This window comes from Saccopteryx bilineata, chromosome 2 (genome assembly GCF_036850765.1).
Source record: "Saccopteryx bilineata isolate mSacBil1 chromosome 2, mSacBil1_pri_phased_curated, whole genome shotgun sequence".
Classification (NCBI taxonomy): domain Eukaryota; kingdom Metazoa; phylum Chordata; class Mammalia; order Chiroptera; family Emballonuridae; genus Saccopteryx; species Saccopteryx bilineata.
This window is the reverse complement of record NC_089491.1, coordinates 162,030,403-162,057,316: the sequence shown is the minus strand read 5'-3', so window position 1 is coordinate 162,057,316 and position 26,914 is coordinate 162,030,403. Positions and strand designations below refer to the sequence as shown.

At 38.3% G+C, this 26,914-nt stretch overlaps 1 protein-coding gene across 6 annotated transcripts in view; it reads right to left on the bottom strand.

Moving 5' to 3' along the window:
* Positions 1–793: 793 nt before the first annotated feature.
* Positions 794–26,914, bottom strand: part of ZMYM2 (zinc finger MYM-type containing 2) — a 154,782-nt gene continuing 128,661 nt past the window's right edge. For 5 of the 6 annotated variants that reach the window (XM_066258289.1, XM_066258291.1, XM_066258290.1 and 2 more), the window contains 4 exons: positions 5,376–5,490; positions 3,819–4,070; positions 3,013–3,133; positions 794–1,651 (listed from right to left, as the gene is read on the bottom strand). In XM_066258289.1, the coding sequence (XP_066114386.1) occupies positions 1,459–1,651; positions 3,013–3,133; positions 3,819–4,070; positions 5,376–5,490 (681 nt within the window). In that variant the 3' untranslated portion in view covers positions 794–1,458. Of the gene's footprint in view, positions 1,652–2,016; positions 2,248–3,012; positions 3,134–3,818; positions 4,071–5,375; positions 5,491–26,914 lie in introns of those variants that run through there. The other variant, XM_066258293.1, reaches the window with a different exon arrangement.

Genomic DNA, 26,914 nt, shown 5'->3' with positions numbered 1-26,914 from the left:
GGAAAAAACCCAACTTAATTCCCCACCCTAAGCAATTTTAGAAAACTAATGTCACCATGGTGACTGAGGAATCTGAAACAAGAAAACATGCCATGCCAAAGGATTTCTTGATGACGATCAGCTGCTTGCACTTTGCTCAGTCTCTAGAAAGGTGGGCCTTTAGTAAACATTGTTCTAAAAGAAATGTTCTGCATGGATAAATTGCTATCAAAAACACAAAGTTTTTAAATGCAATCTTCTATAAGAAGTGATTATAATTTAAAAGCCAAACAATCTAATAAGGAATGTGATTTCCTCTGAGATAAACTTTAACCATCAGTTTCTTTCTCTGTACATTAATCATCTGAAATATCTGAATCACTACACTGGTAATCGTCATGGTAACGTGATACTTATTTTAAAACTAGCCTGACTTTCTTTAACAGCTATTTCAGGTGTGGCATTTCTAGAAATAATTTTATCCAATATATGCATCAGTCATACTTGAGGGCAGGCACAAGAATTCTAATAAAATTGGTAAAGTGTTAAGAGTGCTACAGAGGTATTGCAACATTACTTGTACCCTTAATGGGAGAAAACAGAAAAACCAAACTTATATAAATGAGAGGATTTTGGATTCTTGTATTTGGCATAAAAAACAGAATTTTATACTTTCACCAGACATTTTTATAAAGAAAATGTCCCAATGTTCATGTTTTCAATGCATACACACACACACACACACACACACACACACACACACACACACAAACTCTCTTACATTATTGACTGGAGTGATGCAGAAAGCCACAAATGAGAAAAGGACACTAAAGTTTTAATAAGAACAAAAGTTGTTTCACCAGTATAGATTCACATTACAGTACACCAATATTGACAGCATTCTCTCGTCTATTTTTGGTACAGAAGATGGTTTCTTTCTACATGACCTTGTAAGGCTTCAGTAACTAAAACATAAAGCAAAACTCCCTCTCAAAAAACAAAACAAAAAACCCAGCCTATTAGTTTATAGTTTATTTTTTTAATTCTGAAAAACTGCAAGTTCTAAACTTTTAGTAGTGCTACCCACACACAACCGTGTGGTCAAGAACTCAGTAAAAGAGTCCCCTTCCAAGGAAGCGTTGCAACAGTAGAATTGTGCAATATGGATGTTTCTTACTACAAGAAAAAAATTATACATGGCACATTCTCATTCATATTTTGTAAGGTAAAAAGTTACAAACATACCTAATCAAATAAATAATAATAAAAAAATTTGAATGTATTTGTTAAGTATCCTAAAACCACTACATAGAATAATGGCAACTTTCACTCACAGATTATTTACACTGTAATACCCAGTGTGGGTACATTGCTACAAAACTCAAACAGGAGTAAACTTGAAATGTTTTCCATAATAAAGATCTAGCAGCATGACTATCTAATGCTGTTTTATCCCGACTGCTTCTGAAACGTTCCTTTTTAGTCTGTGTCTTCATCCAGTTCATAATAGTCTTTATCATAAATATCTTTTACTAAAAGAACCCGTACAAGCATATTTTCCAAGGTGTTTCGGTCCAGTGAAGTAGATGTGTACCAGACAGGGCTATCTGTAGAACTAGAGCATTCTGGTTGCAAATAAAAAACATCCATTCTCTGATTAAGATTCTGTGGACTTTGGGAGAAAGGAGAAAGTCAATTTCATAGTATATATACAAAATTCCCCACAACTGTCTGTTCTTTCAAAAATAATTCCATGACTACTAATCACATTATGTGGTCAGACCATATGCGCCGATTTGAAATATTCTACCATTCTGATATTATGAAAGTTAATGTCCATGATAAAAGATTATCTTCTCAACATAATTTAAATCATGTTTTTCACTGAATCCAAGACACCATTAATCAAAATATTATTTTTAATTTTTCCACTAAACAAGTAAAACACTGACAATTATAATTTTAAGATGCATCAATTATGACATGCATCTCAGTTTCAGAGATTACAAAATGTGAAAAATGTTTCTTAGCATCAATGAAATAGGGTAGCACATAAAATAAAAATACTTAACAGCATTATACAATAGAGCTTAATATTTAAAATACCAACAAGGTAACACTGAGATAGGGATTCCCAATTAACAGGTACTGCCTCTGGAAGATCCTGACTCTGCTGTAGCAAATAAGGGCACTCCAAAACCATCATCAAAAATATCACCATCATCCCATAGGTAACATAACTGTTTTTATTGGTTCTTGAGAGCTAACCTGGGGACATAACAAGAATTTATAAGGCTGTTTATATAAGAAAATACATTCTGAATTCTAACCTTTTAAAAAGTAGAGAGTGCATACTTAAAATAATGGACAAGCAAAAAATAATTTATGGTACCTAAACATTTCACAGGTTTAAATTTTTTTTAAATGTCTGTTGGCATTAGATTAGGCGTTGGAAAGCAGTGGTATAGCTGAAAAGTATAGTGCTTTCTGAATACTTTTATCTTCAGACCTTCCTAAACGGCAACTTTCTCTTAAATATAAGAACTTCATTTTCCTCTCCACCTATCTATCCTACCTTTGAACTTACCTTTTCACCATGACATGACAAACTATAGCCTGTCACTTATTTGTATAAAGTTTTGTTGTAACACAGGCATGACTGTTATTTATGTATAGTATATGGTTGCTTTCTGGCTATAAAAGCCAAATAGAAAAGTTGCAATAAAGATCCTCCAGCCCAAAAAGCCTAAAATATTTACTACCTGACCCTTTACATAAAGGATTTATGTCCCATGCTCTACACAGTCATTAGAACGGCTATAATTTAAAAGATGACAATATTAATAATTTCACTAGTAGAGAGCAATTTCTTAACATATGATTAAATCCTAAAATATAAAGTATAAGCTGGTATTAATGGGACTAAATGATATAGATGAGAAATCTAAAGAAGGATCATTGGAAAATTTCACCTCCTGGTAATGTTCTATTTAAGGCAACTAAGTTATACAATTAAATATCATTAACACTTACCTTTTAGACAAGTAGCACTCAAACATTTTCACAGGACATCTAGAAGGATTGGCTGTATTTTCAATTTGTTCAAATACTGGCTCATCATCTTCATGTTTTCTTTTTCCAGTAGTAATTTTATCTTAAAAAAATATTAAATATACTTCTCAAGCCTAATCTTGATGCAAGACAGTACTATCTACTCTATTCAGTCCCAGTATCTGTTATATTAAAGAATGGGGCCCTGGCCGGTTGGCTCAGTGGTAGAGCATTGGCCTGGCGTGCAGAAGTCCTGGGTTCGATTCCCAGCCAGGGCACACAGGAGAAGAGCCCATCTGCTTCTCCACCCCTCCCCCTCTCCTTCCTCTCTGTCTCTCTCTTCCCCTCCTGCAGCCAAGGCTCCATTGGAGCAAAGATGGCCCAGATGCTGGGGATGGCTCTGTGGCCTCTGCCTCAGGCGCTAGAGTGGCTCTGGTCTCAACATAGCATCGCCCCCTGGTGGGCGTGCCGGGTGGATCCCAGTCGGGCATATGCGGGAATCTGTCTGACTGTCTCTCCCTGTTTCCAGCTTCAGAAAAATACAAAAAAAAAAAAAAAAAAAAAAAAAAAAAAGAAACTGTTATCCCTCAGAATTCTAAGTGTAGCTTCTGATAATTCATAATTTTCCAAACAAAATTAACTGAGATTTATTTTAGAAGACATAAAATGTTTTATTTTCTAAAAATGACAGTCATCAGGTTCTGAAGAACTGGCCTACGTGATCTTCAGTAAGGCAAGGACTAGCAATCTCTGCCACAGACAATCCCCAAATAAAAATGTTATACTACCTTCATTATCTGTTCCACATAAGGAAGACACTTGGTATCGGAGACATGCTTTGTTTTCCATTGTTAAAGGATTTTTTTTCCAATGCCTAAACACAGTGCCAAAGGAAAGTCTTAAGTGTTGTTCCACTGTTTTCAAACCAAAATATTTAGTGTTAAAGTAGAACAGGGTATTCAGAAGAGCTACTGGAGAGTGTGAGCCTAGTTGTTTTATCCTCCAGAGATAATCTTCTTCAACTCGAGAAAATATTGATCCTTAAACAGAGAAAAATATTTTAAAAGAATTATAATAAAACAATTTTCATTTATCATCAACCCTATTACCATCTTCCATTCAAACCAGGTTAACTGGAATGAATTTCAGAATCACCTACATAGCTCATTAGCAATTCCAAGGCTAGAACCAAGAGGCTATGGAACTAGCATCTACGCTGTAAGGCAGTGGTCCCTAACCTCCACCGTGGGCCATTTGGTACTGGTCCACAGAGAAAGAATAAATAACTTACATTATTTCCGTTTTATTTATATTTAAGTCTGAACGATGTTTTATTTTTAAAAAATGACCAGATTCCCTCTGTTACATCTGTCTAAGACTCACTCTTGATGCTTGTCTCGTAAGTTCGACAATTATATTTAAAAATAACACAGTTTTAACGCCGGTCGCATAATTTTATTTTGTGCATTTATCTGTCCCACCCTAAAGGCCGGTCTGTGAAAATATTTTCTGACATTAAACCAGTCCGTGGCCCAGAAAAGGTTGGGGACCATTGCTGTAAGGGACTGGATGTTTGGTTCTATTTCATAGGACAAGCTGACATTGGTCAAAAAGGATTTTAAATCTGTAGAATTCTTGGAAAAAAAAATAGGTGATTTCCATTCATCAACATTTCTACTTCACACATCTAAAACAGAGATTTACTCTTAAATTTGCATCAGATCCTCCACTAGAAGCTTAAAAAGTTAACATCCAGCTTCTTACTCCAGAGAAAGGTCACATTTATTACAAAGCTCTTCATAAACACTAGCTACCAACCATATTCATTTCCAATTCAACAAAAGACAAACCACTGAGTTCACAAATAACAACTCTGGAAAATATACTCATTCAAATTATTTCTAATTATTTTTAATGTATGTCTGTAAAAATAAAAATCCCAGTAGCAAGTTGTAACAGCTTTACTTTAAAAGAGCATTACCGGCCCTGGCTGGTTGGCTCAGTGGTAGAGCATCGGCCTGGTGTGCAGGAGTCCAGGGTTCAATTCTCGGCCAGGGCACACAGGAGAAGTGCCCACCTGCTTCTCCAACCCTCCCCCTCTACTTCCTCTCTGTCTCTCTCTTACCCTCCCGCATTGGAGCGAAGTTTGCCTGGGCGCTGAGGATGGCTCTGTGGCCTCTGCCTCAGGTGCTAGAATGGTTCTGATTGTGGCACAGCGATGCCCCCAGATGGGCAGAGCATCGCCCCTTGGTGGGCATGCCGGGTGGATCCCAGTCGGGCACATGCGGGAGTCTGTCTGACTGCCTCCCAGTTTACAACTTCAGAAAAAAAAAAAAGAGCATTACCATCTGGAAGTATGCTTGGTTGCCAACTTCGGAGGATTTTATTCAATTCTTGTTCAAAAGTCTGGTATCCTGGATCAATGAATATGTTGTCTTTTCGATTACTACCACACAAGTACTACCAAAAAAAAAAAGAAAATTTCTTGAAGGAAAATCAGCTAATTATAAATAGTGAATATAGTACTTATATTCTATTATACTTAGGAAAAAATAAACGAAGATTATGTCTAAGAGAAACAGGCACATTAATAAAATGAGACACTGGTTTTCTCTACATATCTAGAAATCATAAAAAAATAGTAAGTTACCAATTACTCTGTTACATAAAAAACTCAAAGCTGAAATATACACCCAAGAATCCAGAATGTAAGAACTGAATAAGAACCTACAGTCTGTCAGATAAAAAACAGAATTTCTGGCTCCAGTGTTCATTACATAGCACATAGATAAAATTAAATTAAATTTGAAAGTAAAAGTAATTAAATTACCAATGATTACAGAAAACTCCTGTATGGTGAGGGTGGGCTGAAATGCTATTCTGTAGCTGTGTGTGAGTCTCCTCCAACACTGATTGTTAGGCTAATTAATGCACTTCTCCTGATTGCCTCTCTATGCTTCACTCTCCTATGAGTTAGAACAAATTCATGAATCTTATCATTTACTATAACAAACCTTAACATCAATGACTGTTAAAGGATGACTAAACACAAAAGTTTGCCAAATACATCTCCTATGGGGTGTAAAGATACAACCATGTCAAAGTAAAATGTATGACAATAGCAGCATGAAGAATGGGACGCTGGAATTAGGACCACACTGTTGTGAGGCTCTTATATTACATGAGGTGGTACTATATTTGAAGGTAAAGAATGATTAACTGAGGATGCATATTATAAATCTCTGGACACCACTAAAAACAAATTTAACAGACATAAATAATAAACTAAGAGTGGAGACAAAATGGATGCACAAAAACATTAACTAATGCAAAAGAAAGAGGAAGGAAACAAAAAACAAAGAACAGATATAACAAATACAAAACAACCAGCAGGGCCCTGGACAGTTGTCTCAGTGGTAAAGAGTGTCTGCCCAGCGTGTGGAAGTCCCAGGTCCAATTCCTGACGAGGGCAGACAGGAAAAATGACCATCTGCTTCTCTACTCCTCCCTTTCTCCCTTTTCTCTCTCTCTCTCTCCCCCTCCCGCAGCCACGACTGGTTTGAGCGCATCATTCCCGGCGCTGAGGACAGCTCCGTGGAGCTTCTGCACAGCCTCTGCCCAAGACACAGGGTGCTGGGTGGATCCTGGTTAGGGCACATGCAGGAGACTGTCTCTGTATCTTCCCTCCTCTCACTTAAAAAACAAACAAACAAACAGCAGGATGACAGATTTTAATCCAAAGACAGTAGTAATTACATTAAATGAAAAAGGTCTAAACTAGGATCAGCAAACCAGAGTTACTGAGCCAAATTTGGTTCACTATTTTTGTAGATAATATTCCCTTGAAATTCACACAAACACACTCATCATCTGCATGTTGTCTAAGTCTGCTCTCATATTCAACAGCAGAGACAACAGGTTGCATGAGACTGACAAATATGGCCTACAAAGCCTCAAACATTTATATCTAGTCCTTCATTCAAAAAAAGTTTGTTGGGCCTGGCCTGTGGTGGCGCAGTGAATCAAGTGCTGACCTGGAATGCTGAGGTCAACAGTTTGAAACCCTGAGTTTATCTGGTCAAGGCACATATGACAAGCAATCAATGAACAACTAAAGTGAAGCAACTATGAGTTGATACTTCTCATTCCCCCACCCTCTGAAATATCAAAGAATCTTTCAAAAAGAAGTTTGTTGGTCTAGACATATCAAGACAAATACTGTCAGACTGAATTAAAGAAAAAAAAGTGAGGTACGACGACAGCCCAATTAATAGTCTGGCAATCAATGAATTGACAATAAACCAAAAGCAAAAATTAAGCTCCCCAATTCAGCTCTGAAAAGGCTTCTTCAGGCCTTTTTTAAGGCCTGAAGTAATAAATTTAAAAATATACTTCCCTTAATGCTAGAATGATGACAAAATACTTCATTAGGCATTGCTGTATATGGAAAGAATAGTATTTTTATTAGTGTTGATAATTCCCATTAAAGACAGTGTCAATTTACAACCACCTCATCTGCCTCATCACCGGAGCCCTGTGGTTCCAGAAGTAAAGCAAAGAGAAACTATCAAGACAGCAGCATCTTCTGAGAAGAAGCCCCAGAAAAAACACCCTGACAGCACAGACCTGCCAAACTAGCAGAAAGCTTAATTAAAAAGCAATGTTTACAGAAAGTTTTTAATCATAGAATTATTTGAATTCATAAGTATCCTCTTTTCAAAATATAAGTTATTTTATGAAGATTTGGTTTCTCTTCTTAGATTGCTTTGGAACAATATTTGACAGAACTAAAAATCAAAGACAATTTTAGAATCACTGTATAGAGCGGCATTAAAATATATATATATAAAACAAAGAACAAAAACCACATGATCTTATCAATAGATGCAGAAAAGGCTTTCGATAAAATACAACACAATTTTATGTTTAAGACTCTCAACAAAATGGGTATAGAAGGAAAATATCTCAACATGATAAAGGCCATATATGATAAACCATCAGCTAACATCATATTAAATGGCACTAAACTGAAGGCTTTCCCCCTTAAATCAGGAACAAGACAGGGTTGTCCACTCTCTCCACTCTTATTTAATGTGGTACTAGAGGTTCTAGCCAGAGCAATCAGACAAGACAAAGAAATAAAAGGTATCCATATCGGAAAAGAAGAAGTAAAGGTATCACTTTTTGCAGATGATATGATCCTATACATCGAAAACCCCAAAGAATCCACAAAAAGACTACTAGAAACAATAAGCCAATACAGTAAGGTCGCAGGATACAAAATTAACATACAGAAGTCAATAGCCTTTCTATATGCCAACAATGAAACAATTCAGAAGGAACTCAAAAGAATAATCCCCTTCACGATTGCAACAAAAAAAATAAAATACTTAGGAATAAACATAACAAAGAATGTAAAGGACTTATATAATGAAAACTATAAACCATTGTTAAGGGAAATTGAAAAAGATATAATGAGATGGAAGAATATACCTTGTTCTTGGCTAGGAAGAATAAATATAATCAAGATGGCTATATTACCCAAAGCAATATACAAATTTAATGCAATTCCCATCAAACTTCCAATGACATTTTTTAAAGAAATAGAGCAAAAAATCATCAGATTTATATGGAACTATAAAAAACCCCGAATAGCCAAAGCAATCCTAAAGAAAAAGAATGAAGCTGGGGGCATAACAATACCTGACTTCAAACTCTATTATAGGGCCACGACAATCAAAACAGCATGGTATTGGCAGAAAAATAGACACTCAGACCAATGGAACAGAATAGAAAGTCCAGAAATAAAACCACATATATATAGTCAAATAATTTTTGATAAAGGGGCCAACAACACACAATGGAGAAAAGAAAGCCTCTTCAATAAATGGTGCTGGGAAAACTGGAAAGCCACATGCAAAAGAATGAAACTGGACTACAGTCTCTCCCCCTGTACAAAAATTAACTCAAAATGGATCAAAGATCTAAACATAAGACCTGAAACAATTAAGTACATAGAAGAAGACATAGGTACTCAACTCATGGACCTGGGTTTTAAAGAGCATTTTATGAATTTGACTCCAATGGCAAGAGAAGTGAAGGCAAAAATTAATGAATGGGACTACATCAGACTAAGAAGTTTTTGCTCAGCAAGAGAAACTGATAACAAAATAAACAGAAAGCCAACTAAATGGGAAATGATATTTTCAAACAACAGCTCAGATAAGGGCCTAATATCCAAAATATACAAAGAACTCATAAAACTCAACAACAAACAAACAAACAATCCAATAAAAAAATGGGAAGAGGATATGAACAGACACTTCTCCCAGGAAGAAATACAAATGGCCAACAGATATATGAAAAGATGCTCATCTTCTTTAGCTATTAGAGAAATGCAAATCAAAACGGCAATGAGATACCACCTCACACCTGTTCGATTAGCTGTTATTAGCAAGACAGGTAATAGCAAATGTTGGAGAGGCTGTGGAGAAAAAGGAACCCTCATACACTGTTGGTGGGAATGTAAAGTAGTACAACCATTATGGAAGAAAGTATGGTGGTTCCTCAAAAAACTGAAAATAGAACTACCTTATGACCCAGCAATTCCTCTACTGGGTATATATCCCCAAAACTCAGAAACATTGATACGTAAAGACACATGCAGCCCCATGTTTATTGCAGCATTGTTCACAGTGGCCAGGACATGGAAACAACCAAAAAGCCCATCAATAGATGACTGGATAAAGAAGATGTGGCACATATACACTATGGAATACTACTCAGCCATAAGAAATGATGACATCGGAACATTTACAGCAAAATGGTGGGATCTTGATAACATGATACGAAGCGAAATAAGTAAATCAGAAAAAAACAGGAACTGCATTATTCCATATGTAGGTGGGACATAATAGTGAAACTAAGAGACATTGATAAGAGTGTGGTGGTTACGGGGGGGAGGGGGGAAAGGGGGAGGGAAAGGGGGAGGGGCACAGAGAGAACAAGATAGAGGGTGACGGAGGACAATCTGACTTTGGGTGGTGGGTATGCAACATAATTGAACAAGATAACCTAGACTTGTTATCTTTGAATATATGTATCCTGATTTATTGATGTCACCCCATTAAAAAAATAAAATTATAAAATATATATATATATATATATATAGACCTGGCCAGTTGGCTCAGTGGTAGAGCGTCGGCTTGGCATGCAGGAGTCCCGGGTTCGATTCCCGGCCAGGGCACACAGGAGAAGCGACCATCTGCTTCTTCACACCTCCCCCTCTCCTTCCTCTCTGTCTCTCTCTTCCCTCCCACAGCCGAGGCTCCATTGGAGCAATGTTGGCCCGGGCGCTGAGGATGGCTCCATGGCTTCTGCCTCAGGTGCTAGAATGGCCCTGGTTGCAACAGAGCAACGCCCCAGATGGGCAGAGCATCGCCCCCTGGTGGGCATGCCGGGTGGATCCCGGTCGGGAGCACACGGGAGTCTGTCTGACTGCCTCCCTGTTTCCAACTTCAGAAAAATACAAAAAAAATAAAATAAATTTTTAAAAAATTTAAAAAAATAAAAATACAGTGTGATCCACACATATAATTTTAAATTTTATAGTAGGCACATTAAAAAACTGGTATAACTAAATATTTTACTTATCCAAATATGTCTAAAACATGTAATTTCAACATCTAATAATATAAAAATTAATAAGATATTTCAGTTTTAAAAACTAATTTTTAGAAATCGTGTTTATTTTATATTCAAAGCACTTCTTATTTTCAGACCAGCTACATTTCAAGGACCTTTTTTCTTATGGATTAACATTGGTGGATAGCTATCTACTTAAGTAGAAATTCAGGCTGGTATTTGAGAAGTAGAATGATATAACATAATTAATAGGCAATTGAAAAAGCATGTATTTTGGAGATTATGTTCAGAACATTAACACATTTGTTTAGAGATGTACTGCCAATAATATAGGTATTACGTATTGTTAAAAAATATTTCAAAAAGTTAACTAAGCAAGAAACCTATTATGTGTAACAATATGCATTAATAGTTTATAAAATGTTAAGAGGGTAAGAAACTCAATTTGAGAGATATTAGATATATTAAAGAGATTCTACTTACATGTCTCTAAAATTGGTTGTCTTATTAAATGAAAACAGCATTGTTTCATTAAGAATATAAAGTATTAATTTAGCTACAAATCAGGTCTGCATAGTAATTTACGTTTTAATGATAATATTCCAGCTTTCAGCTGTCCACTTCCAAGAGAAAAAAAAAAATCAAGTGAGATTTTTAAAAAGCGCTCAAAAGCTTTTCATTTTTCACCCTGGACAAAAGACGAAGTCTATACATTTTACCAAGGAGTACAGGCTCTTTGTGACACGACTCTTACCCACTTTGTATTCAAACCACCCAGAACCCTCCACACTTCTGCATTCCAGCTATGCCAAGCTGCTCCTGGAAAACGGTGCCCTTTTATGCATCTCTCTCTCCTTGGATCACCAGTGCTCTTCCCTAATCCTGTCTACCTAGAGAATTTCTATGTAATCTTCAAAACTCAGTTTCAAGGTTTTCTCAACTGTCGTATTTTCTCTGATTACATCCTTAGGTAGAATGAAGTAGTCTCAGGTCTGTGCCACCACACCATATGGTGAGCACAGTACTCTTTATTACATATTTGTGTATTTCTTTTTTTTTTTTTTTTCATTTTTCTGAAGCTGGAAACAGGGAGAGACAGTCAGACAGACTCCCGCATGCGCCCGACCGGGATCCACCCGGCACGCCCACCAGGGGCGACGCTCTGCCCATCCTGGGCGTCGCCATGTTGCGACCAGAGCCACTCTAGCGCCTGAGGCAGAGGCCACAGAGCCATCCCCAGCGCCCGGGCCATCTTTGCTCCAATGGAGCCTTGGCTGCGGGAGGGGAGGAGAGAGACAGAGAGGAAAGCGCGGCGGAGGGGTGGAGAAGCAAATGGGCGCTTCTCCTGTGTGCCCTGGCCGGAATCGAACCCGGGTCCTCCGCACGCTAGGCCGACGCTCTACCGCTGAGCCAACCGGCCAGGGCTATTTGTGTATTTCAAATCCTTGAGAGGGAGCATATTACAGTGACATGTTAAACTGCTTATCAAATTACATTCAATATGTATAAGCAGTATAACCTCGGGTGAGCTGCTTAACTCTACTTCCTCATCAAAAAATTAAGATAATAAGAGTACAATTGTTGAGAAGAATTAAATGACATGTCAAGCACTTAGCAAAGTACATGGAAAGCAATAACTAGACAAAAGAAAATAGCTATGACTGAACGGTGGTGGCACAGTGGATAGAATGTCAACCTGAGACGGTGAAGTCTCAGATTCGAAACCCTGAGGTTGCTAGAGCTTGGGCATGCCATCACTGACAGGATCCCATGGTCGCTGGCTTGAGCCCAAAGGTTTCTGGCTTGAGCAAGGGACCACTGGCTTTGCTGGAGCCTCACCCCTTCATCAAGGCACATATGAGAAGCAATCAATGAACAACTAAAGTGCCACAAATACAAGTTGATGATGTGTCTCATCTCTCTCTGCCTGCCTGTTTCTCTTGCAAAAAAAAGGGAGGGAGGGAGGAAACAAACAGAAAGACAGAGAGAAAATAGTCATCTCCAAAGTCTACTCCAATGTTCAGTGTTCAGCAGGAAGGAGCACTTTTTACTAATATTTCCTGAATGAACCAAATGAATACAGAATTAGCAAAACTTTGAATCCACTACATGATTGCTGGGAAACAGAGCAAATTGTTAAGGCCATTCTGGGTCAAAGAAAGATCAAATAAGTTTAAACGTGATATACGTAGCCTGGCCTCTGATGGTGCAATGGATAAAGTGTCACCCTGAAATGCTGAGGTCATTGATTCAAAACCCTAAGTTTGCCAGGTCAAAACACTTACAACAAGTAGGCAAAGAGTAACTAAAGTGAAGCAACTAACTATGAGTTGATACTTCTTGCTGCTCCGCCTCCTCTCTGTAAAATCAATAAATAAAATCTTTTTTTTTCCCCCTAAAGTGAGAAACAGGGAGGTAGAGAGACAGAGTCCTGCATGCACCCGACCGGGATCCACCTGGCATGCCCACTAGGGGGCGATGTTCTGCCCATCTGGGGCGTTGCTCCATTGCAACTGGAGCCATTCTAGCGCCAAAGGTGGAGGCAATGGAGCCATTCTCACAGCCCGGGCAAACTTTGCTCCAATGGAGCCTTGGCTGCAGAAGGGGTGAGGGGAGAGAGAGAGAAAGGGAAAGGAGAGGCGGAAGGATGGAGAAGCAGATGGGCACTTCTCCTGTGAGCCCTGACTGGGAATCAAACCCAGGACTTCCACATGCCAGGCCAATGCTCTACCACTGAGCCAACTTACCAATGCCATAAAATCTTTTTTCTTTTTTTTTAAAAAAGGTGTTACATATTGTTAAATTTAATTACCGGGAAACTACCTATAAAATAAAAAACCCTGGAAAATATTTTAAGAAAATGGAAAAAGAATTACTGTCTATCATAAGGAACACTCACAAACTTAAAGATGAGCAACTCAAAAGGCAAAGGAACATATCACAGAAAAGCAAATCCAAATAGGCAAAAAACACAAGTGGAATGCTTGTCATTGTTGAAATGACTCAAGTATATTACAAAATTTTATACATACAGTTAAAAGTCCGCTCCAGCTGACTTAGACAGCCACCAACATATTAGAAAAACAAAGGAAGAAAAGTAATATGCAAAAATGTATAATTTGGTTCCTCATTCTTAGTAAACAAAACTACTGTATCTTTCGCCATGTGTTCATAAAAAGCATAGCAGCATACACATCTAGCTAACCATGATGGAGCAGGGACGATTAAGAAAAAGGGCATCCACTTTATATGAATTTGCTGAGAGGGAGGTGTGCACATATGTGAAACAGTGTATAGCAGAATGGTCATGACTGTAGGAGTTTACATAATTTTTCTTTGTTCCTCAAACATTTCCATATAATGTGAATATTTAACAACAATCATCCCTTATAACAATCAGGGGGGAGGGTAAAATCAGCTATATCTTTATGAGGGAGAAAAAAAATACTATATACTCCCCCTTTCACAAGTATCAGGTTAATATTTATAATTATATTTAATTCCTAAATATAAAACACAGATGCAGCTACTTACTTCTAGATACATTCACAAAACTTAGTCCTTGTAACTAAAGATATTATTTCTTCAATAGATCTGTCTAGCAAAATACTCAACATTATCCTCTTTTTATTGTCACATGTGAACAAAATAAATGCAACAAACAAAAATATGCACTCTTCTAAAAATATCATGTTTCCTTGAACTAACATAACCAGCAATGATTTTTGGAAAGCATAGTTTAGATATCTTTGCACTGAGTTTTCAGATTATTTTTAAAGCTGCTTTATATATACCATACATACAGTCTTTTACAAAACTTAAAGTTCATGAAAATATAAATATGTCCAAATAATAATAAAACATAAAACTGTTTTTTTCAATTGTGGTAAAAACATACAAAACATTAAATTTACCATCTTAACCAATTCTGTGTACATTTCAGTACTAAAAATTATTTTTGCAGAAACATTTTTTTAGTACATAAAGAACCGATTTAAGAAAAAAGGTGAGGCCCTGCCAGATAGTTCAGTTGATTCAAGTGTCGTTTTGATATGGCCACGGTTGTAGTTTTGATCCCTGGTCAGGGTATATAAAAGAAGCAATCAATGAATGCACAAATAAGTGGAACACCAAATCAATGTTTCTCTCTCTCTCTCTCTCTCTAAAATAAAATAATAAAAATAAATTTTAAAAATTAAAAAAAGGGGGGGTGGTTTGCCTGACCAGGCAGTGGTGCAGTGGATAGAGCGTCGGACTGGGATGCAAAGGACCCAGGTTCAAGACTTCGAGGTTGCCAGCTTGAGTGCGGGCTCATCTGGTTTGAGCAAAAGCTCACCAGCTTGGACCCAAGGTCACTGGCTCGAGCAAGGGGTTACTTGGTCAGCTGAAGGCCCACGGTCAGGGAACATGTGAGAGAGCAATCAATGAACAACTAAGGTGTTGCAACACGCAACAAAAAACTGATAATTGATGCTTCTCATCTGTCTATCCCTATTTATCCCTCTCTCTAACTTTCTGTCTCTGTAAAAAAATAAAATAAAACTTGTTTTTAAAAAAAGGAGGGGGCGATTCTGACACATGCTGAACTTTAGGGACACTACATTGAGTGCACTATGACATTCACAGAGAGGAATTCTGTAGAAGTCCACTTAAATGACATTCCTAGAGTAGTCAAACTTAACAGACAGAAAGTAGAATGGTGGGTGCCAGGAAACAATGAAAAGTTTTGTCTAATGGATGTAGTTTCAATTTTATAAGATGAAGAGTTGCGGAGATGGACGGTTGTACTGTTTGCACAAGATTTTTTTTTTTCCCTGTATTTTTCTGAAGCCGGAAACGGGGAGAGACAGTCAGACAGACTCCCGCATGCGCCCGACCGGGATTCTCCCGGCACGCCCACCAGGGGGCGATGCTCTGCCCCTCTGGGGCATTGCTCTGTTGCAACCAAAGCCACTCTAGCGCCTGGGGCAGAGGCTGAGGAGCCATCCCCAGTGCCCGGGCCATCTTTGCTCCAATGGAGCCTTGGCTGCGGGAGGGTAAGAGAGAGACAGAGAGGAAGGAGAGGGGGAGGAGTGGAGAAGCAGATGGGTGCTTCTCCTGTGTGCCCTGGCCGGGAATCGAATCCGGGACTTCTGTACGCCAGGCCGACGCTCTACCACTGAGCCAACCGGCCAGGGCCTGCACAAGATTTTTGAATGTACTTAATACCACTTAATTGTAGTATTAGAAGTCATTAAGATGGTAAATTTTATGTTATATGTATTTAACAATAAAAAAACTGAAAGAAAAAAGAACCTACTTAAAGATATAATTTATAATCATTATGTATACAATCCATTTAGCTCTCAAACCTCTAATAATATTTGGAGATATAATATTTAAATAACCAATTAAATAAAAAGCAATCCAGAGAGAGATTCAATTTCCTGTAACAGAATTATGAGGTCAGCCAATTCCTTGTACTTAAGGAAAATGAAAATACAACACATAAAAACTTGTGGAAAGCAGGTAAACTAGTTCATAGAGAAAAAGTCATTGACTTTAAATTCTTTACTAGAAAAGATGGCTTAAAATCAATATTAAGAAGCTAGGGGAGGCCCTGGCCGGTTGGCTCAGTGGTGGAGCATCGGCCTGGCATGCTGGAGTCCCAGGTTCGATTTCCAGACAGGGCACACAGGAGAAGCGCCCATCAGCTTCTCCACACATCCCCCTCTCCTTCCTCTCTGTCTCTCTCTTCCCCTCCCCCAGCCAAGGCTCCATTGGAATAAAGCTGGCCCGGGCGCTGAGGATGGCTCTATGGCTTCTGCCTCAGGTGCTAGAATGGCTCTGGTTGCAACCCAGCGACGCCCCAGATGGGCAGAGCATCGCCCCTGGTGGGCATGCAGGTGGATCCCGGTCGGGCGCATGCAGGAGTCTGTCTGACTGCCTCCCTGTTTCCAACTTCAGAAAAATAATAATTAAAAAAAAAAAAAAAAGCTGGGGGGGGGGAATTAAAGAAAATAAGAGATCAGAGAGATTCAATAAAAAAAGAAAAAAGAAAAACAAAACAAATTCAGTGATACCAAAAGTTGTTTCTCTAACTAGAACAATAAAATAACTGATAATCCTTTAACCAGATAAGCAAACCACAATCCTACTCCCACTGGACTCAATCCACCAGCCATCTACTTCTAACAGCCTGGAAACCGAAACTGGTTTTTAACTTTTAAAATGGTTACCTTTTAAAAAATATGTTCTATTTATTGACTGATTTGAAGAGAGAGAGAGAAGAAACATCGATTTGTTGTCCCGCCCATTTATACATTCATTAGTCGATTTTTGTATGGACCTTGATCAGGGATCGAACCTGCAACTTTGGCATTTGGAGATGATGCTCTAACAAACTGAGCTACCCAAATTGGGTAAAAAATGGTTATACTTTGGCCACTCCTCCCACCATTAACCAAATCTGATCAGCAATTCTCTCTCAAAAGAAATCCACTGGCACCAACCTCCTGGCTCCCCTGCCCTGTTGAGCTTGGGATCCTGGCAGAACATTGAACAGAGTTCATGTGTGTCTAGAACAAAGGACACTTTCCCCTCACATGCCTGACTGGTACAGAGCCATCCCTTACCATGGTCAAATCTTGGTCCGTTGGGGCCTAATAAACTCTGCTGGCTTCACTCTAATAACTCTCTGAGGCTCTGACCCACAACAAAAAACTGTGGGCACCTGGTGGTGGCAGCTAGACTTGGTAATACCCTAAGGCATTTGCTGAATAGCCTTAGACCCAGCACTGGCACTGAGTTTAAATCTGTATCAATCTGGTGACCACCACTTGCCCCACCCTGGTGACTCCCTGAGAAACTACCTAATGCAATTGGAGTACAACAAGAGGCAGATCTTGGAGTGCCTTAGAACTTTTGCTGACCTGCCCTGGGCCTGGTACTAACAAAAGCTGCCCTTGGTGTGTACCTTGGGCCTACTCGTGTACACTCAGGCCCAGCAGAGGCAGGCACAAACTGTGAATCACTTTGTAGCTCCAAACAGGTTGCCCAGGGCCAGTCACAGGCAGTGCCTGACAGTGGCCTGCACCAAGTTCCCTCCCAAGAGGCCTCAGAAACAAAACTCCAGTGGCCAACTTCAGACAATAAAAGAGCAGGATCCAATTAGCTTTACAAGCAGCATATTCCAAGGAAAATTGGGGCAGGCACCAGACCCTGCTGAGGGCAATATTGAACATCTTCTCTGACCATGATAGTGTAAAACTAGAGAAAAAAACATCTTACTAAACAATGAACTGGTAACAATGGAAAGGGATAAGTAAAACTGTCATTATTTACAGATGACATGATACTTAAAGAACCCTAAAGATTCCACCAAAAAAAACTAGAACTGATAATTTTTTATTTCTTCTTTGAATTCATTGTTAATCCATTCATTATTTAATAACATGCTATTTAGTTTCTAAGTGTTTGACTATTTTTCAGTTTTTCTGTTGTGGTTGATTTCTAGTTTCATGCCATTGTGATCAGAGAAGATGCTTGATATGATTTCAATCTTCTTAAATTTATTGAGACTTGTTTTGTGTCCTGACATGTGGTCTATCCTAGAGAATGTACCATGGTCTATCCTAGAAATGAATGAGAATGAGCATACAACAACTCAAAATTTATGGGAAACAGCAAAAGCATTTCTGAGAGGGAAGTTCCTAGCATTACAGGCATACCTTAAGAAGCTAGAGAAAGCTCAAATAAACAACTTGACCCTGCATCTAAAAGAACTGGAAAAAGAACAAGTAAAGCCCAGAAGAAGGAAATAATAAAGATCAGAGCGGAAATAAATGGCATAGAGCCGTGATGGTGAACCTTTTTATAAAAACTGCACACTTTAGCAGTGCTGGTCAACCTGGTCCATCCTGCCTACTAGTGGGCGTTCCAGCTTTTATGGTGGGCCAGTTGTGGTACAGGATATAAAATTAATACTCAGAAATCAGAGGCATTTTTATACACCAACCATGAACTATGCGAAAAAGAAATTAAGGAAACAATCCCCTTCACTATTGCAACAAAAAAATAAAGTACCTAGAAGTAAATTTAACCAAGGAGGTTAAAGACTTATACTCAGAAAATTATAAGACATTGATAAAAGAAATCAAGGAAGATACAAACAAGTGGAAACATACACCGTGCTCTTGGTTAGGAAGAATAAACATCATTAAAATGTCTATATTACCCAAAGCAATTTACAAATTCAGTGCAATATCAATTAAAATGCCAATGACATACTTCAAAGATATAGAACACATATTCCAAAAATTTACATGGAACCAAGAGAGAACACGAATAGCCTCAGCAATCTTAAAAAAGAAGAATAAAGTGGGAGGTATCACACTTCCTGATACCAAGTTATACTACAAGGCCATTGTACTAAAAACAGCTTGATACTGGCATAAGACCAGACATATAGATCAATGGAACAGAACAGAGAACCCAGAAATAAACCCAAAGTTTTATGGACAACTGATATTTCACAAAGGAGGTAAGAGCATACAATGGAGTAAAGACAGCCTCTGTAACAAATGGTGTTGGGAAAATTGGACAGCTACCTGCAAAAAAATGAAACTAGATCACCAGCTTACACCACTCACAAAAATAAACTCAAAATGGATAAAAGACTTAAATGTAGGCCGTGAAACTAGAAGCATCTTAGAAGAAAACATAGGCAGTAAGCTCTCTGACATCTCTTGCAGCAATATATTTGCTGATTTATCTCCACGGGGAAGTGAAATAAAGGACAGGGTGAACAAATGGGACTATATCAAACTAAAAAGCTTTTGCACAGCTAAAGACAACAAGAACAGAATAAAAAGACAAACTACACAATGGGAAAACATATTTGACAATACATCTGATAAGGGGTTAATAACCAAAATTTATAAAAAACTTGAAAATCTCAACACAAGGAAGACAAACAATCCAATCCAAAAATGGGCAAAAGAGATGAATAGACACTTCTCCAGAGAGGACATGCAGATGGCCAATAGGCATATGAAAAAATGCTCAACATCACTAATCATTAGAGAAATGCATATTAAAACCACAATGAGATATCACCTCACACCAGTCAGAATGGCGCTTATCAACAAAACAACACAGAATAAGTGCTGGCGAGGATGTGGAGAAAAGGGAACCCTCCTGCACTGCTGGTGGGAATGCAGACTGGTGCAGCCACTGTGGAAAACAGTATGGAGATTCCTCAAAACATTGAAAATCGAACTGCCTTTTGACCCAGCTATCCCACTTTTAGGAATATACCCCAAGGACACCATAGATCGGCTCCAAAAGGAGAAATGCACCCCCATGTTTGTGGCAGCATTGTTCACAATAGCAAAGATCTGGAAACAGCCCAAGTGTCCGTCAGAGGACGAGTGGATTAAAAAGCTTTGGTACATATATACTATGGAATACTACTCAGCCATAAGAAATGATGACATCGGATCATTTACAATAACATGGATGGACCTTGATAACATTATACGGAGTGAAATAAGTAAATCAGAAAAAAAACTAAGAACTATATGAATCCATACATAGAAGAAGGGACATGAAAATGAGACTCAGAGACATGAACAAGAATGTGATGGCAACAGGGGTGGGGGGTAGGGGGAGGGGGGATGGGGTGAAGAAGGAGATAGGGGTTGGGGGAGGGGAGGGGCACAAAGAAAACCAGATAGAAGGTGACAGAAGACAATTTAACTTTGGGGGAGAGGTATACAGCACAATCAAATGTCAAAATAATCTAGAGATGTTTTCTCTCAACATATGTACCCCGATTTATCAATGTCACTGCATTAAATTTAATAAAAATAAAAAAAAGTGTTTTTCACAGCAAAGGAAATAATCAAAATGAAAAAAGACAACACACTGACAACTGACAAGGAAGATATATTTGTCAGTGATATATATATAAGGTGTCAATATCCAAAATACATAAAGAACTTATAGAACTCAACACACACAAAAAAACAATAAAAATACAATTTAAAAAATTAGTGAAGGGCCTAACCAGGTGGTGGCGCAGTGAATAAAGCATTGACTTGGGATGCTCAGGACCTTGGTTTGAAACCCCGAGGTCGCCAGCTTGAGTGAAGGCTCATCAGGCTTGAGCACGGGCCCACCAGCTTGAGCATGGGATCATCAAGATGACCCCATGGTAACTGGTTTGAAGCCCAAGGTCACTGGCTTGAGCAAGGGGTCACTGATTTAGTGGAGCCCTGCCCCCATCAAGGCGCATATGAAAAAGTAATTGTCGAACAACTAAAAGCAGTTAACAAAGTTCAATAACCATTTACAATAAAAACACTCAACAAAATAAAAAGTTAAGAAAAATCAACAAACTCAGACAGCAATTTTTAGTATTTCATGGCACATAGAAACTACTAAAATTCTGCAGCACACCAAAAAATATATTTTTTGCCAATTTGACAAAATATAGGTATAATTTTAACTGATTTAGAACAATGGTAGTCAACCTGGTCCCTACTGCCCACTAGTGGGTGTTCCAGCTTTCATGGTGGGCGGTAGCGGAGCAACTAAACGGCGCTGCAATTACATACTAATCGACTGTTGACCAGTCAAGATCAGGACAATGGTCAGACTCTGTTACAGGGCATTTGTATTGGGCCTGCATCTGCGAGCAGCCAGGTACCTGACCCCGGGTCCACATCCGCCACCCGACAGCTACTGCCGTCCAAAAACTAGAAGTTCATCATTTTATTACCCTGTAGACAAAGAACTCCTTGGTTCGACACTTCTTTCTATGACAGAAACTACCGGACAATGGAGACACCAATAAGCTCCTATTTTCGTCTCGATTCCCGGATTTTAAGGTAATAGGGTGACATTCTAGGAACTCCCCCTTGGATTGCCAAAACTAGCTGATGTCTCACTACTTCGCCCCAATCGCAAAGAAGTGATGCCATTGGCCAAGACCTGCTACATAAAATTTATAAAATGCACAACCACGGATACTCACTAACTTAGTCTCGCCTCGACAAACTCTTGCTCAACTACAACACTTGTAACGTTGTGACCACACAACAGGCTTCAAGCACATAGGTTTTGTTCACATTATGTAAGTGAAGCTAAATCATTAGTAATCGAAACTAAAGTCAGTACGTAGATTTCTGAGAGCAAGCACATGCTTACAGCTTCAAACAAAATACTGTGGAAATATTGTGAGCCTATCTCAAAAAAAAAAACAAAAAAAAAACGCACACGGCTATTTGCCAGAGTATCTGAAAGATGGGTTTCATAGACTGTTGCAAATAAACAACATCCAATGTGTTTATTGTGCCATAAAACATTATCCAATTAGGCAATGAAGCCAAGTTGATTGCAAGAACATCCTTCTACAAAGCATCCAAATGACAAGGACAAGCCCAGTGAATATTTTCAGGAAATATATAAAAAATTTTAAAATCGTTCAACAATCGTTGCATCACTTAAGAATCAACATACAATGAATAAAGACGGATTAATTGCCACTTATCACATTTCACAAATAATTGCAAAGAGTGAGAAAAGCTATAATATTGGAGAAACTGTAATAATACCCTCTATAAAAGAATTTATCTCAACAGTAATGTATCAGGATATACCTCAAATTTTAAAAATGTTGCCCCTAAGCGACAGCACAGTAAAGCGATGAATTGATGAAATGGCAGTTAATGTTGAAAACAAACTTATAAATATTCTCCAAAACTCTTCATTTTCCATGCAATTGGACAAATCTACCATTGCAGATAATGATGCTTTATTGATGGCATATGTACGCTATTTGATGAAAATATATGACGAGAAGAAATGCTATTTGCAATAAATCTCATCACAGATACAAAAGGATTATCTACATTTAATACTGTGAGAACATACTTTACAAAAAATAATATTCCTTTGAATAATATTGTTGCATGCGCTATTGATGGAGCACCATCAATGGTAGGTCGTTATCATGGATTTTTTGCTTATTTGAAGCAGGAAGTGCCAAATGTTTTATGTATTCATTGGTGCACAGACATCTTGTAGGAAAACATCTAAGTACAAGTCTCCATTCAACATTAACTATAATAATTCAAGCTAAACAAGATTAAATTCAATGCAAAGAATGACAATGTTTTGGCAGCTTTGCCAGGACAGTAACGAAAATTTTATTAAGTTACTTTTGCATACAGAAGTTCGGTGGCTGTCAAATGGTACATCTTTGACTAGATTTGCAGCATTATATGATAGTGTCATACAATTTTTTGAAAGTAATAATGAAGACCAATCTGTGTCAACAGTTAAAAACTGTAAAGAATGATGCCTTTTACTTGAGATTTTCAAGAGATTTAACGATGTCAATTTGCAGCTTCAAGGAGCTAATAAAACTCTTATAGGTTGCCAAAGTATTGTGCTATTATTTATTGACAAACTTGAACTACTTCATCATAATCTATTGAAGAGAAAATTTCATCAGTTTCCTCAATAATCATCTATAAAAGATAATGTAACTTCAGAGGATATTGACAGATTCAGTAGCCACCTCAACGAACTTAAATTGGACATGGAAAAACAATTTGAAGATATTTTGAAATTGAAGGTATATGACTGGATAAAAAATGCTTTTACTGCAAATATTGAAGAGGCTGATACAACTTGCCAAGAAGAACTGTTAGAAATTAGATATGATGAAGAAAGTACACATAAATTTGACAGTGATGGATATGAAAACCTACAGTGAAATAAAAAAATGCCGGTCTTATATCCAAATATGTGGAAAATGGCATTCAGTTTATTGATACCTTTCCCTACCTCATATCTTGTGAAATCAGGATTTAGTGCTGTTAATCATATTATGATGAAAGAAAGAAACCACCTGAATATTTCCGAAAGGGGAGACCTTCATTTGTTCCTCACAAAAATTGAACCGGATATTCAATATTTAGTTTCCCAGCATCAGCCTTAGAGATCCCACTAATAATTCAATTAACTAATGTAATTTCTATATATGCAAAGTATAAATAAAAAGATAGATTAAACTATAGGAAGTTTTATAAAGATTTATTTTGCCAAACAACAAAAATCCAACATAAAGTACTTGGTAAGTAATTATTATTATATGCTTTAACTTGCTGTAACTCTGCTTTATAAATTTTATAAAGTTAAGTTACTTCCCTACTTTATAAATCACCATTACTGTAGAACCGGTGGGCAGTTAGAAAATTTTACTACTAACAGAGATACAAAAGTGGGCTGTAGGTATAAAAAGGTTGACTACCCCTGGTTTAGAAAATAGTAATAGCAGCCCTGACCAGTGGCTCAGTGGATAGAGCTCAGCCTGGTGTATGGATGGATGTCCTGAGTTCAATTCCTAGTTAGGGCACACAGGAGAAACAGCCACCTGCTTCTCTCCCCCTCTCTCTTCTCTCTTTCTTCCTGTCCTGCAGCCAGTGGCTTAATTAGTTTGAGTGTCAGCCTTGAGTGTTGAGGATAGCTTGGTTGGTCCAAGTGTCAGCCTCAGGCGCTAAATATAGCTTGGTTGACTCGGGTATCAGCCCAAGATAGGGTTGCCAGGTAGATCCTGGTCAGAGTATATGTGGGAGTTGGTCTCACAATCTCCCCTCTTCTCACTTAAAAAAAAAAAGGAAGAATAGCAATTACCTACCTTTTTGCTCCAAACTGACTTTTTTTTTAAATTTTATTTTATTTATTCATTTTAGAGAGGAGAGAGAGAGAGAGAGAGAGAGAGAGAGAGAGAGAGAGAGAGAGAGAGGAGAGAGAGAGACAGGGGGGAGGAGCAGGAAGCATCAATTCCCATATGTGCCTTGACCAGGCAAGCCCAGGGTTTCGAACCGGCGACCTCAGCATTTCCAGGTCGACGCTTTATCCACTGCGCCACCACAGGTCAGGCCCAAACTGACTTTTTAAAAACTCAGCTGCCTATATAAAGATTTCTGGTACCAAGAATTAACCAATCAGATATAACCTTATTATGTGTAGTAACCAATAATATGCAACTCTATTATATGACCTATATATATATATTTATGGTTCAAGACAGGGTATTCACACTAGACAGCTATAGTTATATTGGCTGTGTCATTTTTTAATTTGACAACCTCGGGGGAAAAGAGGTCAAGCGGCCCTGACTAAATACTCGTGTATTTCATGTTTTAAAAATTCTTGTGGCACACCCTTTGAAAATCACTGAACTAAGGAATAGAAGAAAAACTTCCTTGATTAGGTACCAGGAAGCTACAAAAAAATCTATAGGAAACATCCTACTTAATGGAGAAGAACATTCCTCCAAGGATTAGATACAAGGCAAGGGTTTCTATTCTCACCACTTCCACTAATCTTTTTGTGATATCAAAATAACCTATTTTAATAAGGCAAGAAAAAGAAAGAAAAGACATGCAAGTTGAAAAGAAAAAAGTAAACTGTACCATAAATGGCAAAATTTTGTATGTAGAAACTTCTATGAAAAAATCCACCTACTAAAACTAATACTAAATTGGTACATACAGATGAATATACAAAAATTAATCGTATTCCTATATGCAAATACAGGTATTGATCGACTTACAACCTATGCAACTTACGACCATTCAACTCTACAACCACAATCACTAGCCATGACTGCTCTGCATCTGGCAGAGCAAGCGTTGCCCAGCTGGGTGTATGACAGTGTGGACCAGCTTCCGGCAGCACTAGCATCTCCGCATGCACCATTTCACTGTTAACCCAGACTCAGTACAATAATGAAAGAAAATTATGATAAAATATGACTTAAAGATTTTTATAACATCATTTCACAGTAATGTACATATAGCCTACTCAACTTACGACCAAATTGTGTTACGACCGGTCTGTTGGAACCAATCGTGGTCGTAAGTCGAGCACTAGCTGTAATAGCAAAGGAAGTAGCAGAGCAAATGTTTGACTAGTGAGAGAAGCCAGGTAGACCAGAATGGGTAGGGTAGAGATCCCCCATTTTGTTGTCTTTTATTACTCTTTGATTTAAAGTTACAATATGTAGATATTAGTTTTTAAGCTTAATTACAAGTAGAAGCCATTTTAAAGTAAAATTTTATACAAAAAAACAAAACAGCATAAATTAGAGCTGTATTAAAACAGTAAGAGCTTGGAATTCAATCTGTCTCCTTCCTTCTTCTCTCTCCTTCCAAGTTAATTTGGCAGAACTCTATATTTTTTAACACTTCTAAAATAGGCGGAACTAGGATTCCAGTCACAAGGGTAGGTAAGTAAACTTGGTATTGTCATCCTCCCACATCTACAACAAAATTATAGTTGAACTTCAGAATCATCTTTGAGAAGTGCCTGAAATCTAGATAAACAGAAGTCCTATTACTGAGGATATAAAGAAGCCACACTGAGACTGAAAGAAGGGGCAGACTCAAAACAGGTTCATACCACAGCTACGTGTGGCGGTTAAAAACCCAAAGGGAGCAAGGGGTTCTAGCTCCACACCAGGGCCCCCAGCCCAGAGTTCCAGAGCCAGAAAGAGAAGTACCCATAACTTTGGCTGTAAAATCCAGCAGGGATTGTGGCTGAGTGAGTCAGAGGCAGGTAAGTCCCAGGCATTCCTCTTAAAAGGGCCCACACAAGGACTTATTTAAACTCACTGGCTCTGAGTGCACCAACACTATGGCAGAAGCTGAAAAGGCGTGTCAGGGACATATGAGGAGGAACTGAATTGTCTGGCTTCAGGCTGATCAGCCAGTTTCTCCCAGACAGAAGTGCTAGCAGAGACCCTTTTTCCTTTGCTGAACCTTATCCGCACTGAAAAAGCAGGTGGTGCCATACAGGAGTCTTTGTGAACCTCACCACACCCTACTGATTCCAAGAACCCAACCCATCCAACTTTCAGACCAACCCAAGCTGTTTCCAGTAGCTTTTCCATACAAACTCCTTTCCTGGCTCATGTTGCAAACTTTCGTAAAATCTCTCAAAGGTTCACAGATCTCCAACAAGTAGCATCTGTCCTCAGCATGCCCCAATACCTCTTGCTAAGTACTCTCAGGCCCAGTACTAGTGGTAGCTGGACTCAGTTCACAGCTTGGCCTCTCCTGAGCACATCCTAGCCCATCACAAGTAGTAGTCATCTATAGACCGTTTTATAGTTCATGACTGGTGGCTCCACGCAGGGTACATACAGGTCACAGCTGATTTTGACCTGCACCTCCCAAAAAGTCCT